The sequence below is a fragment of the Caloenas nicobarica genome, chromosome 26 (genome assembly GCF_036013445.1).
Source record: "Caloenas nicobarica isolate bCalNic1 chromosome 26, bCalNic1.hap1, whole genome shotgun sequence".
Lineage (NCBI taxonomy): Eukaryota > Metazoa > Chordata > Aves > Columbiformes > Columbidae > Caloenas > Caloenas nicobarica.
Genome location: NC_088270.1, coordinates 6132839 through 6149541, shown reverse-complemented (window position 1 = coordinate 6149541; position 16703 = coordinate 6132839). Strand labels below are relative to the sequence as shown.

The window sequence follows — 16703 nt, the reverse complement described above, 5'->3', positions numbered from 1 at the left end:
ATAATAATCCAAATAATTAATAATTATCCCAAGTAATAATAGCCCCAAATAATTAATTAGTAACAACCCCAAACAATTAGTAACAACCCCAAACAATTGGTAACAACCCCAATACTTAATAGTAACCCCAAATAATTAATAATAGCCAAAAATAATAATAACCCAAATAATTAATAATCCCAATTAAGTAATAATGACCCAAATAATAATAGCCCCAAGTAATTAGTAACGACCCCAAACAATTAATAGTAACCCCAAGTAATTAATAACAACCCCAAGTAATAATAACCCCAAGTAATTAATTCATAATAACCCCAAATAATTAATAACCTCAAATAGTTAATTCATCATAACCCCAAATAATTAATAACCTCAAATAATTCATGGCCCCAAATAATTTTTTATTAATAACCCCAAATAATTAATAACAACTCCAAGTTATTAATAATAACCCCAAATAATTAATTGTTAATAACCCCAAACAATTCATCCCCTCAAATAATACCTAACCCCAAATAATTTTTTTACTAATAACCCCAAACCATTAATTAATCCTCGCAACTTCGTTGCCGTGTGGCCGAGGGGGCCAGTGCCTGGGGCTCGGCGCCCCCTCCGCGAGGCCACGCCCCCTCCGCGAGGCCACGCCCCCTCCGCGAGGCCACGCCCCTCAGAGGCCCCGCCCCTCATAGGCCACGCCCCCACCTGCGGGCTGCCCCCCCCGGCCCCGGTTCCCCCCCCGGCACCTGCTGCGGCGGCTCCGGCCATGGGCGCGCTGGGCGCCGCGCTGGGGGCCGCGCTGGCGGCGGCGGCGCTGCTGGGTGAGCGGGGACCGGGGGGACACGGCGGGACACCCGCAGGGACACGGGGGGAACACCCGGGGGGACACGGGGGTACCGGGGAAGGGAGCGGGAGGCACCGGGCGGGGCACCGGGCAGGACCCCGGGGCGCTTTACGGGGCCCCCCGGGCGGGTCCCAGCGCCCACCGGCTCCTCGCAGCGCCCCGATCCCCCCACCCCAGGCTGGGGGGGCCCCAATCCCACCCCCGTCCCGTCTTTTGGGTGCTCGGAGAGGGGAAAATCTGGGAAAAAGCCACTTGGAGCTGCCCCCAAATTGAAAACCAGCCCGTGCGGGGGGGACACACACAACCCCTGGCGGAAAGAGCATCAAATAATCTTATATTTTTTATTTTTCCCATGATAAAAACTTAATTAACCGGAGCTTTGCGGCCACCCCAGCTGGTTTGGGGGCAACGCGTCTCAACCGCTCTCGATCAATTGGCTTTTTCCCTCCTTCCCCCCTTAATTTCCGCCCCGATTTAATTTTTTTGGGGGGGTGGGAAACAGCAGCGTCGCTCTGAAGGGAAACGTCCCACGGAGGAGAGGCCTTTGGGGAAAGGAAACGGCCCCCAAAACACAATAGGAGCCGCGTTTCCTCCGCATGGGTGGGGGTCCCGCTCCTGTTTTGCTCCTTGAAGGGATTTTTTTTTTTTTTTTTTTTTTTTTCCCCCGTGATAAAAATTAATTTTTATCATTTTCAAACAAGCCGTGGGGGTCGTTTCATCCTTCGATCCCGGCGGGTTTTCCGTTTCCCGCATCCCAACGTTGTTCATTTGCTCACGGGTGTGATGGGTCCCCCCAAAAAAGTCACAGCCGGGGTGAGATGCTGGAGGGATCAAGAGACCAAAAATGCAGCAAAAAAGATAATTTTGAGCCTAAAAATGCAGCAAAAAGAGACTTTTGAGCCCCAAAAAAGCAGCTAGAGGAGATTTTTGAGCCCAAAAATGCAGCAAAAAGACACTTTTGGGCCTAGAAATGCAGTAAAAAGATAATTTTGAGCCCCCAATGGGTGTTTTTCCTTAGTTTTGCTTTCAGAAATCCCGTCCCCACCCTATGGGGTCCATACGGGAGCGGAATCAAACTCGAGGGGTGACGCTCGGCATCCCCATCGCCGCCTCCTTCCACCGAGCGTTTCCATCTAGAGCGAAGTCACGTACCGTGTTATCATTATTTTATTTAATTTTTATTTTTTTTTCCCAAATTTGGTCTCTCCGGAGGATCCGGCGCTTTCTGGCTCCCCCACCCCGGGGTCGTGGGAAAAGCCGCCGTGGATTTTCCCAACGGGTGGCTCCGATCTGCCCAGTTATAAATAGAAATAAGGGAAGAAAAAGAAAAAAAAAAATAAAAAAATTAAAAAAAATACCCGGGTGGCTGTGTCGCATCGCCGAGATGCTCCTTGACCTTTTTCCGAGCTTTTTAAGGGTCATTTTATTTATTTTTTAATTTTTTTTTTCCAGTCAAATTCCCACTGTGGAGCTTAAATCCCGAGCGTGGGCTCTTGGGATTTAATTTGGGTCTTGGTTTCACATGAATCCGGCGCCTTAATCCCATCGCGCGGGGTCATCGAACCCTCCGGCCGTTAATTCCCTATAGGGTTAATACCTTATAGGCTCTTTTAAAATTTTTTTTTAATTATTATTTTTATCTTTTTCCTGGTTTTGGGGGGTTCAGGCTGAGCCTTGAGCCAGGAAACAGCTTTTTTTGGGGGTGAAATGGTGCGATTTTAGGTAAAGACAGGGTGTTTAATACAGACACGGGGATTAACATTGACGTTGGATTTGAAGTTGGTTTTTTTCCATAGGGAAAAAAAATTGAAAAGTGAATTTAAATATATTTTTTTAGTGGAGAAAAGGTTTAAAGGTGTTTTTAAAGGTAAAAATAAATGTATTTTTAAAGGTAAAAATAAAGGTGTTTTTTTAAAGTAAAGGCATTTTTAAAAGTAAATGTCTTTTAAAATAAATCTTTCCCCTAAGGAAAAAAAAAATAAAGGTATTTTCTAGGTAGCTGGGAAGGTATTTTTTTCCATAAATGCAGACAGATGGGCTGAAGCGAAGGGAAAACACCCGGGCAGGTGCTTCGCTCGAGGCAGCTGGAGAAAAATCCAGGTTTTTCAGCCCAAATAGCAGCCGGGAGGCCCCGTGTCCCCCCCGATACGCATATGAGCGCCGGGAGCGGCTTAATTTTTTCGATCTGGTTAAAGCATTAGAGGATTTGAAGCGCCGAGGTGGCCAAAGCCGGAGCCGATGCCAAAGGGTTCTGTCCCACGGCTCAAGCGCCGGCTTTTTCCGGCTCTTTTTAGGGTCAAAATTGGTCAAAATTTTGAATTTGGGGTGAAATCTGCCAGAAAAAGGGGTTTTTTTAGGGAATGAGCATCCTCCAGATCTGGATCCGTCCCCACGGGGGGTGATGGAGCCGCGATCTGGTTTAGGGATCCCAGAGCGAAGCTGCAACCGCAGGGCACCATTCACATGGTCCTCATTAGGTTTCAGAGTTAACAAGGCGCCATGGGGCTGGTTTTGTGCCTTGGGCTCCCTTGGGAAACCTCTGACCGGTTCCGGAGCATTTTTTCCCCCTCCAGAGCCTCAATTTCCCCTGCAGCACCCTTTTTCCATCACTTTTTTATATTTTTTTGCCCCAAAAATGATGCTGGGCTGGAAAAAAAAATGAATTTTTGTGGTTGATGGGGATGCCTGGAGGTTTAGGAGCTGTAGTGTCATCTGATGCCATCTGCATCATTAATTAATAATAATAAGTATTATTATTATTATTAACATAATCATTAACATCATTAACATCATTATTAACATTGTTATTACCATTATTAACATTATTATTAGAATTATTAACGTTATTATAACTATTACATCCTCACTATTACAACTATTCTTATAAAACTAGTAGGGATGTGATACCAGCACATATTCTTTATGGATATTTATGTAGTTATTATAGAATATATACAATCTATTACTTATTTTATTCTAGAAATCGCAATCTAATCATTAGACGCCATTTATTTTCTCACATCCAATCTAAATTTGACGCAATCCGACGCATAATTCTCTTCATAACGCCACATAATTCTCTTTACAACGCCGTATAATTCCGCTATAATCCCTGTTAATCCCCACTATATCTTTTATTCAGCTCCACCTAATTAATAAGACTAATAATATAAATTAATTTGCTCCTCGCTGCCGTCTCCATCACCCAGCAGCATTTTTTTTTCCCACCCCCCAGGACTTAAGGGTTTATGTTCTTAGGCCGCTCGAGCTATTTTTAAGCATCCTCACCAGACCGGGGCTGATTTCTCCTTGTTTTTTTTTTTTTCACCAGGGAAGGGAAATTTGATTTTTTTTTTCTTTTTTGTTGTTTAATTCCTGGTAAGACTTATCAGCCGGAGCAGAGTTTCCTGCCCGGAGCTCGAAGGCTCCGTCCGGAAAACCGGGGGGGTTGACGAACGGATGCGCAAGGAGGAGGCTAAAAATACCCCCCCGGCACTTTGTTTGCCCTGAAAAAAATCAAATTAAAGCTCCGAGTTCATAGGGAAGAGGCCAAATCCTTTAATTTCTCCCCAAATCTCAGTTGGCGGCGAGGATTTGGGATGTGGGGGCAGCAGCGTCGTTCCCCCCGCCCTGTCCCTGCATCCCGAGCATCCGCGGGGGCAGCCGGGGACGCGGATCGATGGGATGCGGGGACAGAGCCGCCGGGATGCGGGAGCTGGTTCCCCCCCGGGGAGAAATAAACCCGGCCTAAACCCTGAGCCGATTAATTTTCCAGCTGAGCTTTAACGAGCAAAGCCGGGGAATAATCTTCCGAGCATCCTTCCTCAGGTGGCGGTACCCGAGGGGGATTCGGGGGGATGCAGGGATGCGGGATTCAGGGTGGGATATTCGGGATGAGATATTTCGAGTGGTATATTTGGGGTGAGATATTTGGGACGAGATTTGGGGCAGGATATTTAGGATGGTTTATTCGAGGTGCGGTACTTGGGGTGGGATATTCGGGGTGGGTTATTTGGGGTGGAATATTCAGGATGGGATATTCAAGGTGGAGTATTTGGGGCAGGATATTTGGATGGGATATCCAGGATGAGATATTTTGGGCAGGATATTCGGGGTGGAATATTCAAGGTGGGATATTCGTGGCAGCATATTCGGGATGGGATATTTAGGGTGGTATATTTGGGATGGAATTGTCGGGGTGGGGTATTTGAGATGAGATATTCAGGATGGGATATTTGGGACAGGATATTCAGGATGAGATATTTGGAGTGGGATATTTGGGATGAGATATTTGGGGTTGGATATTTGGGGTGGAATATTCAGGATGGGATATTTGGGGTGGGGTTTTTGGGATGAGATATTCAGGATGGGATATTTGGGGCAGGATATTCAGGGTGAGATATTTGGTGTGGGATATTTGGGATGGGATATTCGGGGTGGGATATTTGGGATGAGATATTTGGAGCAGGATATTCAGGGTGGAATATTCAAGGCGGGATATTTGTGACAGCGTATTCGGGATGGGATATTTAGGGTGACATATTTGGGGTGTGATATTTGGGATGGGATATTTGGGGTTGGATATTTGGTGTGGGATATTCAGGATGGGATATTTGGAGTGGGATATTCAGGATGGGATATTTGGGGTGTGATATTTGGGGTGGGGTATTCAGGGTGGGATATCTGGGGTGGGGTATTTGGGATGGGTTGGAGATTCAGAAGAAACCACCCACAAATAATCCCAGTTTAGCGCAAAATGGGGATATTGGGATAACTGGGAGCACTTGTGGGGTGCACATGGGTGACTGGGGGGGTGGATTTTTTTGGCTGGAGATTTTCTCATCCTGGGAAACAGGGACAGGAGGGGACAACGTGGTCCTGCATGCTCCAAAAAACTCATCTCATGGTGGGGATGGAGGAGAAACGTCCTCTCGGCGATGACCCATGATCGGTGGGATTTACATGGGGCTTTTCCAAATTTTGGTGGTTTTTTTCTGGAAAAAATGTCACCTGGGGTCGTGTCATGTCCCGTTTTCAGGTGTCACGTCAGCCGTGCTGGAGGTGCACGTGGGGACGGGCTCAGTGTTCTCGGTGGAGGGGCAGCGGGCGGTGCTGCCTGCCTGGTACACCAGCCGCTCGCAGAAGAAGCCGTACGTCACCTGGCTGCTGGACAAGGACGATGCCGACCCCTTCCAGGTGAGGGGACAGGCGGGGTGGTGGCCGTGGTGGGGAGGTGACCATCATGGTGGGAAGCTCATGGTGCCCACCGTAGGGAGGTGACCACCATGGGGTGGGGCCCATGGTTCCCATGATGGGGAGATGACCGTGATGGGGAGGTGACCATGATGGTGGGATGCTTATGGTACCCACCATGGGGATGTGCCCACAGTGGAGGGATGTTCGTGGTGCCCACTATGGGGTGAAGATCATGTTGTTCACCATGGGGACGTGCCCTGCGTGGGGAGGTGACCGTGGTGGGGTGAAGCTCATGGTGCTTGTGATGGGGACGTGCCCACAGTGGAGGGATGTTCCTGGTGCCCACGATGGGGAGGTGCCCACCATGGGGACATGTCCACCATGGGGTAGTGCCCACCGTGCCCATGATGGAGAGAAGCTCATAGTGCCCATGATGGGGACATGCCCACAGTGGAGGGATGTTCGTGGTGGCTGTGATGGGGAGTTGACCGTGATGGTGGGATGCTCATGGTGTCCATGATGGGAAGGTGAAGATCATGGTGCCTACCATGAGGATGTGCCCACCGTGGGGTGGTGCCCATGATGGGAGAGATGCTTGTGGTGATGGTGATGTGTGGATGCCCACCATGAGGTCCTGCCTGCGGTGCCTGCAATGGGGAGGTGCTTGTGGTGCCCACCATGGGAAGATACCCAAGACGGGGAGATGCCCTTGGTAGGAGGATGCTCACAGTGCCCATGATGGGGACGTGGTCGTGGTGCCCACAATGGGAAGATGTTTGCGGTGCCCACAATGAGATGTTTGTGGTGCCCACGATGGGGAGATGTTCATGGTGCCCACAAGGGGGAGATTCTTGGTGGGACTCTTGGGGTTCCCCCTCCTGCCACCCCACCCAGAGGCAACCCCACGCCTGTTGTCCCCACCCTGAGCAGGTCCTGACCTACCTGGACGGGACGGTGAAGGTGGAGGAGACGGAGCTGAAGCCCCGCGTGGGCTTCCTGCACCCCGTCCTCAGCCACAACATCTCCCTGGTCATCAACGTCACCCGCGAAGGGGACTCGGGACAATACATGTGCACTGTCAACGTGGTGGACGAGGCCACCAGCACCGGCAAGAACGTCGCCGTCATCAACCTCACTGTCCTGGGTAAGGCCCTGCCAGTCCCCCCCGCTTCGTTGTCACCCCCCGTGGGGACTAAGGCTGGTTCCCACAGTGCCACCGGCTGTCCCCACCTGTCACCTGCACGGCAGCCCGGCCGTGGGAGCCAACGTCACCTTGAGCTGCTCCTCGGAGAAGGGGAAACCATCGCCCGGGTACCAGTGGCAGCGCACGGCCCCCACCCCACAGGTCTTCTTCCCCCCTGCCCAAGGTAAGGTGTCACCACATGGGGAGGACAAAAAAATCTGGGAGGGGACAAAAAAATCCCGAGGGGGGACAAAAAAATCTCAGCTGGGACAAAAAATCCCAGGGGACACTTTGGGCTTTGTCCTGCACGAGCAGGCGTGGTGTATCGGGGAATAACGTCACCTTAGCCCTGCACGGGGACATTGTGGGGACCTGGGGACACTGCAGGGGACACAACATCCCAATTTGTCCCCCCCCATCACAGACCAGGCCAGGGGCACCCTCAAGCTGACCAACCTGTCCCTGGAGATGTCGGGACTTTACGTCTGCGTGGCCGAGAACCGGGCGGGCTCGGCCGAGTGCAGCGTCGCGCTGGAGGTGCACACAAGTGAGTACGTGTCCGCGGGGTTGGGGACAGTCCCCGCCGTGTCCCCACCATGTCCCCGCGGAGGCAACACCTGCCCCCCGCCAGCACCCCGCACCGTCTCTCTCCGGCAGCCAGCGCCAAAGCCGTCATCGCCGGCGCCGTGTTGGGCTCCCTGGGCGCTCTGGCCACCGTCGTCTTCTTCGCCCGGCGGGTCGTCGGCTATCGGAGGAAGAAACGGGACGGGCAGGAGGAGGCAGCCAATGAGATCAAGTGAGGAATTGTCATCGCTGGGTTCAGAGTTGACGGGAGGAGGGGAGGATGTTTCTGTTTGTATGTAGTCATCATGAGGTTTCAGAGTTATCGGGACGGGGAGGAGATTTCTGCTTCTGGCCAGTGATCGCTAGTTTTCCGAGTTAACAGAGGGAGAGGTTTCCATCTCTGGCTGGCCATCAGTTGGTTTCAGAGTTAACAGGATGGGAGGAGGACATTTCTGTCTGTATGTAGTCATCATTAGATTTCAGAGTTAACGGAGCGGGGAGGAGGTTTCACCTCTGGCCAGTGATCGCTAGTTTTCCAAGTTAACAGAGGTGGGGAGGTTACCATCTCTGGCCTGTCATCATTAGGTTTCAGAGTTAACAGGAATGGGGAAGGAGGTTTCCATCTGTGGCTAGTCATCATTAGGTCTCAGAGTTAATGGAGAGGAGGAGATTTCCACCTCTGGCCCGTTACTGCCACTTTTCAGAGTTAACAGACAGGGAGGAGACACATCTCTAGCCAGTCATCATTAGGTTTCAGAGTTAACAAGGGCATTTTCCACCTGATTTCCCCTCCTTTCCCTCTTGCCCCCGCATTTGGGGCTCTGTGCAGCCCTGGGGGTTGGGGACATGGTGGGGGGACATGGGGTTTGTCTCTGACCCCCCTCTCTGCAGGGAGGATGCCGTGGCCCCCAAAACCCCAACCTGGGCGCGACGCCCGGCGGCCGACACCATCTCCAAAACCAGCACCTTGTCGTCCATCGCCGGCCCCCGGGGGGGACACTACGCTGTCACCCCCCCGTCTGACACCGGCAGCTACCGGGGGGGACCCCGCCCAGGGGGACGCACCCCCACCCGCTCCCCCCCCGCCCTCAACGGGAGCCCCCGACGTCACCAGGACCCCGTCGCCCCCCTGGGTTCGGTGCCCCACTCCGGTTTGACCCGGGCGGGCGCCGTCCCTGTCATGGTGCCGGCACAAAGCCGAGCCGGCTCCTTGGTGTGACCCCCCCAAAAAAAGGGGGCTGCCCATACCCACCACCCCCCTCCTCCCCCATTTTCTGGGGTGTTTTCTTCCCTTTTTGGGTTACTTTTTGTTAAAAAACTGGACTCGGTGGGAGGCGTTTAATGGGGGTGTGGTTTGGGGGGGGGCAAGTCTCCTTGTAAATAGAACACCCCAAAAATGGCCCCACCTGGGGGGCGGGGGGGCGCTTTTTTTTTCTTTTTTTTATATATATCGGTTGAAACGGGGGATTTTTAATAAAAGAGAATTAAAAGCGGGGGGGACGGGGGGTGGGACGGGACACGACACTTTTTTTTAGGGTTTTTTTTTCTGATTAAAAGCTGTTGGCGCTGCCCGGCCCCCTGGTTTTGGGTGAGTTTGTGGGGAGGTTTCTGTCTGTGGCCGGTCATCATTAGGTTTCAGAGTTAACAGGGCGGGGAGGAGGTTTCGCCTCTGGCCAGTGATCGCCAGTTTTCCGAGTTAACAGAGGGAGAGGAGGTTTCCACCTCTGGCCGGTCATCAGTAGGTTTCAGAGTTAACAGGGCAAGGAGGAGGTTGCCATATTGGCCAGTCATTGCTCGTTTTCAGAGTTGGGGGGTTCGGGGGTCCCCCAAGTCCCTCTGGGTGATGTCACAGCGGCCGTGTGATGTCACAGCGGCCGTGTGATGTCACAGTGGCCGGGTGATGTCACAGCAGCTCTGTTTATTGGGGGGCTCCGGGGCGGGTGGGGGCAGGCGGGGGCAGCCCCGGGGGGCACATGCGGGGCGGGGGGGGCGAAGCGGCGGCTCCGGGGCCTCTGCGGGCGGCGGGGGGGACCGGGCGGCGGCGGGAGGGACCTGCGGGGGGAGAGAAGCGTCAGTGCTGCCGGAGCCTGTGCCCTGAGCCTGCACCTGCACCCTGAGCCTGCACATGTTCCTGCACCCTGAGCCCTGTACCTGCACCCTGAGCCCTGCACCTGAGCCCTGAGCCCTGAGCCTGCTCCTGCACCTGCACCCTGAGCCCTGTACCTGCACCCTGAGCCTGCTCCTGCACCTGCACCCTGAGCCTGCTCCTGCACCTGCACCCTGAGCCCTGTACCTGCACCCTGAGCCTGCTCCTGCACCTGCACCCTGAGCCTGCTCCTGTACCTGCACCCTGAGCCCTGCACCTGCACCCTGAGCCCTGCACCTGCACCTGCACCCTGAGCCTGCTCCTGCACCCTGAGCCCTGTACCTGCACCCTGAGCCTGCTCCTGCACCTGCACCCTGAGCCCTGCACCTGCACCCTGAGCCCTGCACCTGCACCCTGAGCCTGCACCTGCACCCTGAGCCCTGTACCTGCACCCTGAGCCCTGTACCTGCACCGTGAGCCCTGTACCTGCACCTGCACCCTGAGCCTGCACCTGCACCCTGAGCCCTGTACCTGCACCCTGAGCCCTGTACCTGCACCTGCACCCTGCTTCTGCACCCTGAGCCCTGTACCTGCACCTGCACCCTGAGCCCTGTACCTGCACCTGCACCCTGAGCCTGCTCCTGCACCTGCACCCTGAGCCCTGCACCTGCACCGTGAGCCCTGTACCTGCACCTGCACCCTGAGCCTGCACCTGCACCCTGAGCCCTGTACCTGCACCCTGAGCCCTGTACCTGCACCTGCACCCTGCTTCTGCACCCTGAGCCCTGTACCTGCACCTGCACCCTGAGCCCTGTACCTGCACCTGCACCCTGAGCCTGCACCTGCACCCTGAGCCCTGTACCTGCACCTACACCCTGAGCCCTGCCTGCTCGTGCTGGCACCTGCACCCAGTGCCCTTCCTGCACCCTACCTGTGCCCTGCACCCTGAGCCTAGTTCCTGCCTTCTGCCTGCACCCTGCCTGTGCCCTGTGTCCTGCTTGCACCCTGCCTGCACCTTGCCTGCACCTGCCTGCACCCTGTGCCCTGCCTGCACCCTGCTCCTGCACCCCACCTGCACCCTGTGCCCTGCCTGCACTGTGCCCTGCCTGCACCCTGTGCCCTGCCTGCACCCTGAGCCCTGTTCCTGCACCCCAAGCCCTGTTCCTGCACCCTGCCCATGTCTGCTTGCAGCCTGTGCCCTGCCTGCACCTGCCTGTATGCTGCCTGCACACTGCTCTGTGCCCTGCTGCTGCATCCCACACCCTCTCTATGCCCCATCTCCTCCCTGCCTGCACCATGCTCCTGTGTCCTGCCTGCACCCTGCACCCTGCTCCTGTGTCCTGCCTGCACCCTGCACCCTGCTCCTGTGTCCTGCCTGCACGCTGCTCCTGCATCCTGCACCCTGTTCCTGCAGCCTGCACCCTGCTCCTGTGTCCTGCACCCACCCTATTCCTGTACCCTGCTGCTGCACCCTGCACCTTCTCCACACCCTGTCCCCTCCCTGCCTGCACCCTGCACCCCCCCTGCCTGCACCCTGCACCCCCCTGCCCTCTTTACGCCCTGCCCACGCCCTGCTCCTGCAGCTGCACCCTCTCTGCACCCTGCCCGTGACCTACTTGCAGCCCGCCCACACCCTGCTGCACCCTGCTGCACCCTGCACCCTGCTGCACCCTGCTGCACCCTGCTGCCTGCACCCTGCCTGCACCCTGCACCCTGCTGCACCCTGCTGCACCCTGCTGCCTGCACCCTGCTGCACCCTGCTGCCTGCACCCTGCTGCACCCTGCTGCCTGCACCCTGCCTGCACCCTGCACCCTGCTGCACCCTGCACCCTGCTGCACCCTGCTGCCTGCACCCTGCTGCACCCTGCTGCCTGCACCCTGCCTGCACCCTGCTGCCTGCACCCTGCACCCTGCTGCTGCCCGCACCCTGCCTGCACCCTGCTGCACCCTGCTGCCTGCACCCTGCCTGCACCCTGCTGCACCCTGCTGCACCCTGCTGCCTGCACCCTGCCTGCACCCTGCCTGCACCCTGCTGCCTGCACCCTGCCTGCACCCTGCTGCACCCTGCTGCCTGCACCCTGCCTGCACCCTGCTGCACCCTGCTGCACCCTGCTGCCTGCACCCTGCCTGCACCCTGCACCCTGCTGCACCCTGCACCCTGCTGCTGCCTGCACCCTGCACCCTGCTGCTGCCTGCCCCCTGCTGCACCCAGCCCAGCAGAGCACCCTGCACCCCATGTGAGCCCGCTCAGCCCACCGAACAAGGTGGCCCTAACAGATAGACCCTAACGAAGTGGCCCTAACGAGGTGACCCTAATGAAGTGGCCCTAGCGAGGCACGTGGCCCTGAGCAGCTGCGCAGCCCCTGCGCTTGGCAGCTGTTTCCCCACTGCAGCCCCACTGCACCCCCAGTTCATTCCCAGTTCAGCCCCACTGCAGCCCCAGTACACCCCCAGTTCAGCCCCAGTTCCTCCTCCGTTCCTCCTCAGTTCCTCCCCACTATATCCCCAGTTCATCCACACTGTTTCCCCAGTTCAGCTCCACTGCAGCCCCAGTACAGCCCCAGTTCATCCCCAGTTCATCCCCAGTTCATCCCCAGTTTATCCCCAGTTCATCCCCAGTTCATCCCCAGTTCATCCCCCACTACATTCCCAGTTCATCCCCACTACATCCCCACTGCCTCCCCAGTTTATGCCCAGTTCATCCCCACCATATCCCCAGTTCATCCCGCTACACTCCCACTGTCTCCCCAGTTCATCCCCACTGTCTCCCCAGTTCATCCCCACTGTCTCCCCAGTTTATCCCCCATTCATCCCCAGTTCATCCCCACTACACTCCCACTGTCTCCCCAGTTCATCCCAGTTCATCCCAGTCACACCAGCCACCCCCATCCCCACCACACCCACCCCAGGGGACGCAGGACATGGGACACAACCCCCCCGCAGCCTCATCTCCATGGGCTCTTTAATTTTTCTTTTTTTCCCCTTTTTTTTCCTTAAAAATTTTACCTTTTCCTGCCAGGAGACTGTGACACAGGCTTTTAAAAATAGCATGTGCTGAGGCGAGGCGTTCGGGGTGGTGTTGCTAAGGGAGAAATTCGATTTTCAAATCTAGGGCTGCGCCTTCCCAGCATTGCTACTCCCAAAAATTAGGCCAAGCGGGGGCCTCCTGGGAATAAAAACCCAATTTTCCGCCCGGGGAAGGACGCTCGGTGTTGAAACACAGCCTAATTTTGGGGCGGGACGAGGAAAATTCAGGGGTACCTAGTCGCCGTTGCGGAGGTCGCCGCCGCGGGTGCTGTTGGCGCATTCGGCGTCCTTGGGTTTTCGGTCGATCTCCCCCCCTTTGATCTTCTTACGGGTCATGTGGCCCCGAAAACTCGCTTGGATTTTGGCGGCGGCCGCGTTGGCGTCGGGGTCGTCCAGGGGGATGTCCAGGATGTCCTCGTCCAGCTTCGTGCACGCTCCCTCCTGCCCAAAAAAAGGGGAGTTTTTACCCCAAAATTTCAGGCTTCTCGAGCTCCGGTGGATGCGGGAGGAGGGGAGTGAGCTGCAGTGATTTATCTTTGGGGTTAGAACCCCCCAAAACCAACATTCCCCCCGCAATTTAAGTCATTAAATAAGCTCCTCAATTAGCCCCGGTGCTAAAAATGTGGGTTCTTTGCTAAAAATATGGGAGTATTTTGTGAATAATCAAGGGGTTTTGCTAAAATTTGGGGGCTTTTGCTCCTTGGGGGATGTTTTCCCCCATTTCCCCATCTTGAATTTCCCGGAACGCAACAGGGAAGGGGAAACTGAGGCACAACCGAAATTTAGGGACAAGCATCTTCCCCCCACATCACCTTTGGTTGCAAATCCCCCAAGACACTGGGAAAAGACCCTGAAGTGCTAAAAATGTGGGTTATGCACTAAAAATGTGGGTTGTTTGAGAAAAATGTGGGTTCTTAGCTAAAAAAAAATGTGGGTTCTTTGCTAAAAATTAGGGGGGAGGTGCTAAAAATTATGGGGTTTTGTTAAAAATTAGGGGGGGTTGCTAAAAATTCAGGGGGTTTTGCTAAATATTAGGGGGGGTGGTAAATATGAGGGCTCTTTGCTAAAAATCAAGGGGGCAGTTGATAAAATTTGCGGAGGTTGTGCTAGAAATGAAGGTTTTCTGCTAAAAAATAGGGTTCTTTCCTAAAAGTTTGGGGTCTTTTCCTAAAAGTTAGGGGGTTTTTGCTAAAAATGTGGGTTGCTCACTAAAAGTTAGGGTTCTTTGCTAAAAATCGGGGGGGGGGGTGATGCTAAAACTTAGGGTTCTTTGCTAAAAAATAGGAGTTATTTGCTAAAAATTAGTATTTTTTTCTAAAAATAAGGGGGGGTGCTAAAAATTAGGGCTCTTTGCTGGAAATTAGGGGATTTTGCTAAAAATTAGGGGCTTTTCACTTAAAATTAGGGGGTTTTGGCTAAAAATTAGGAGGGTTTAGCAAAAAAAATAGGGTTATTTGCTAAAAATTAGGGGGGTTTTGCTAAAACTTAAGGTTCTTTGCTAAAAAGTGGGGAAGGTTGCTAAAAGTTAGCGGGAGGTTGCTAAAAATTAAGGCGCTTTTCTAAAAATTAGAGGGGGGTTGGCTAAAAATTAGGGCTCTTTGCTAAAAATTAGGGGGCTTTTCGTAAAAATGAGGGGGTTTTGGTAAAAATTAGGGATCTTTGCTAAAAATTAGGGTCTTTTCCCAGTGTCTTGGGGGATTTGCAACCAAAGGTGATGTGGGGGGAAGATGCTTGTCCCTAAATTTCGGTTGTGCCTCAGTTTCCCCTTCCCTGTTGTGTCCTGGGAAATTCAGGAGGGGAAAACAGGGGAAAACATCCCCCAAGGAGCAAAAAAAACCCCAAATTTTAGCAAAACCCCTTCATTATTAGCAAAAAAACCCTCATATTTTTAGCAAAGAACCCACATTTTTAGCAAAGGACCCACATTTTTAGCACCGGGGCTAATTGAGGAGCTTATTTAATGACTTAAATTGTGGGGGAAATGATGTTTTTTGGGCGTTCTAACCCCAAAAGAGAAATCACTGCAGCCCACTCCCCTCCTCCCGCATCCACTGGAGCGGACACCGAGATCAAGGGGCAAATAAAACGGGGAAAAAATCAAATAAAATGGGATTAAAGCAGCGCTGGATGCTCCGGTGTCGGGTGCATCATTTGCATCACCCCCCTGAGTGCTTTAAATTAGATTTTTGGAGTTTTTTGGGGAGGGTTATTTGGAATCTTCACATTTTTGGGGGGGGATTTGCGGCTCCGTAAAGTTCCTCAGGTGTTTTACGGGTGGTGAAAGGTGAACGGCAGCGGCTTAAGTGACGGGTCCAGGGTGGAAAATGATGCGGTCGAGGTGGAAATGTTATCACCGGGGCTGGAAATCCTATATGGAGGGTGGAAATCCTATATATGCGGGGAGGAAATCCTATATCCAGGGCAGAAATCCTATATCCAGTTGAGAAACCCTATATACAGAGGAGAAATCCTATATCCAGAAGGGAGGAAATCCTGTATATAGGGGGCAAAAATTCTATATTCCCATATATGGGTGAGGGAAACCTATATCCAAGGGGAAAATCCTATATTCAGGGGAAAAATCCTATATATGGATGGGGGAAAACTATATCCAAGGGACAAATCCTATATTCAAGGGAGAAAAAATATATGTGGGAGGGACTTATTCTATATTCGGGGGAGAAATGGTATATCCAGGGGGTGAAATCTTATATATGGGGGGAAAAAAATTAAATTTGGGGGAGAAATCCTATAGCCAAGGGGAGAAATTATATATACATGGTGGGAAATCCTATATCCATGGGGAGAAACTTATATCCCGGGTGAAATCCTATATGCAGGGGGGGAAATCCTATATTCAGAGGAAGAAATGTTATGTATGGGGGGCAAAATTCTATATTCAGGGGAGAAATCCTATATCCAAGGAGAGAAATTCTGTATCGGGGGAAAAAATTCTATATCCAGGGGGTTAAATCATAAAATCAGGGGGAGAAATTTTATTTATGGGGGGAAAAATCTTATATTTAGGGGGGAAATCCTATATATTTGCTCTGCGCTGCCAACTGAGGAGGGGGAAAAAGGGGGAAAGGGGAATAAAGGGGGGGGGGAAAGAGGGGAAAAAAGGGAAAAATAGAGGGAAAGTGTGTGGGACCAGCTCCCCGAACTGGCTGGGGTGAGGATTTTGAGGGTTTTCACCCCAATTTGTCCTTTTACCCACGAGCAACGTGCGAGAGTAATTGGGGGGGCGGAGCGGGGAAGAAGAGCGGAATAAAAGCAGAATTAAAGCGGAATAAAAGAGGAATAAACGTGGAATAAAAGAGGAATGAAAGCGGGATAAAAGCAGAATAAAAGCAGGATAAAAGCAGAATAAAGCGGGATAACAGCAGAATAAAAGCGGGATAAAAGCGGACCCCCCTTCCCACCCGGGTTTGGGGATGGGGGGACTTTCCCGAGCGGGACGGTGAGATGGGGTGCGGGGGGGGGTAAATTTGGGGGTGTTGGGGGAGACGCAGAGTTGGGCGCAGCATCCCCCACCCCCCCCATCACCCCAATCCCCTCCGTCACCCCGTAATAACGATATAAGCGCGGCGGGGCAGGGCTGGGTCACGTACGTTGCAGCAGTCCATGGCGCAGGGCGGCGGGTGGCGGTGGCCTCGGTGGCTCCGGTGGCACCGGCTGCTCTCCCGGCGCGGGTGGCAAGTTGAGCCCAGTCCCAGCGCTCGCCTACGTAACGCGCTGCGCTCGGGCAGCCTATCAGCTCCCATTCCTTTCTTTTTTTTTCCCCCCCTCTTTTTTATTTTTTTCCT

At 53.3% G+C, this 16703-nt stretch overlaps 2 protein-coding genes across 4 annotated transcripts; one reads left to right on the top strand and one right to left on the bottom strand.

Moving 5' to 3' along the window:
• Positions 1 to 746: 746 nt before the first annotated feature.
• LOC135998801 (endothelial cell-selective adhesion molecule-like) lies at positions 747 to 9256 on the top strand. Of its 2 annotated transcripts, none has more exons than XM_065652030.1 (7): positions 747 to 818; positions 5880 to 6037; positions 6968 to 7181; positions 7249 to 7404; positions 7645 to 7771; positions 7852 to 8016; positions 8676 to 9256. In XM_065652030.1, the coding sequence occupies exons 1-7, from the start codon at positions 764 to 766 to the stop codon at positions 9001 to 9003; spliced, it is 1203 nt and encodes a 400-aa protein (XP_065508102.1). In that variant the 5' UTR covers positions 747 to 763; the 3' UTR covers positions 9004 to 9256. The 2 variants fall into 2 exon arrangements, with proteins under 2 accessions (XP_065508102.1, XP_065508103.1); XM_065652031.1 differs by having other exon boundaries at positions 7645 to 7767; positions 7878 to 8016; positions 8676 to 9254.
• On the bottom strand, positions 8770 to 16532 carry NRGN (neurogranin). 2 transcript variants are annotated; one of them, XM_065652032.1, is made up of 3 exons: positions 16509 to 16523; positions 13203 to 13338; positions 8770 to 8913 (listed from the first exon to the last, which is right to left on the bottom strand). In XM_065652032.1, exons 1-3 carry the CDS (start codon positions 16521 to 16523, stop codon positions 8873 to 8875), a joined length of 192 nt encoding a protein of 63 aa, XP_065508104.1. In that variant the 3' UTR covers positions 8770 to 8872. The 2 variants fall into 2 exon arrangements, with proteins under 2 accessions (XP_065508104.1, XP_065508105.1); XM_065652033.1 differs by lacking the exon at positions 8770 to 8913 and having other exon boundaries at positions 13132 to 13338; positions 16509 to 16532.
• Between the last annotated feature and the right edge of the window lie 171 nt (positions 16533 to 16703).

Coding starts and splice junctions, on each gene's coding strand:
- LOC135998801 (XM_065652030.1), top strand. CDS start 764: ATGGGCGCGCTGGGCGCCGCGCTGGGGGCCGCGCTGGCGGCGGCGGCG. Junction 7,405..7,644: donor CTTCTTCCCCCCTGCCCAAG/GTAAGGTGTCAC, acceptor CCCCCATCACAG/ACCAGGCCAGGGGCACCCTC. Junction 8,017..8,675: donor GAGGCAGCCAATGAGATCAA/GTGAGGAATTGT, acceptor CCCTCTCTGCAG/GGAGGATGCCGTGGCCCCCA.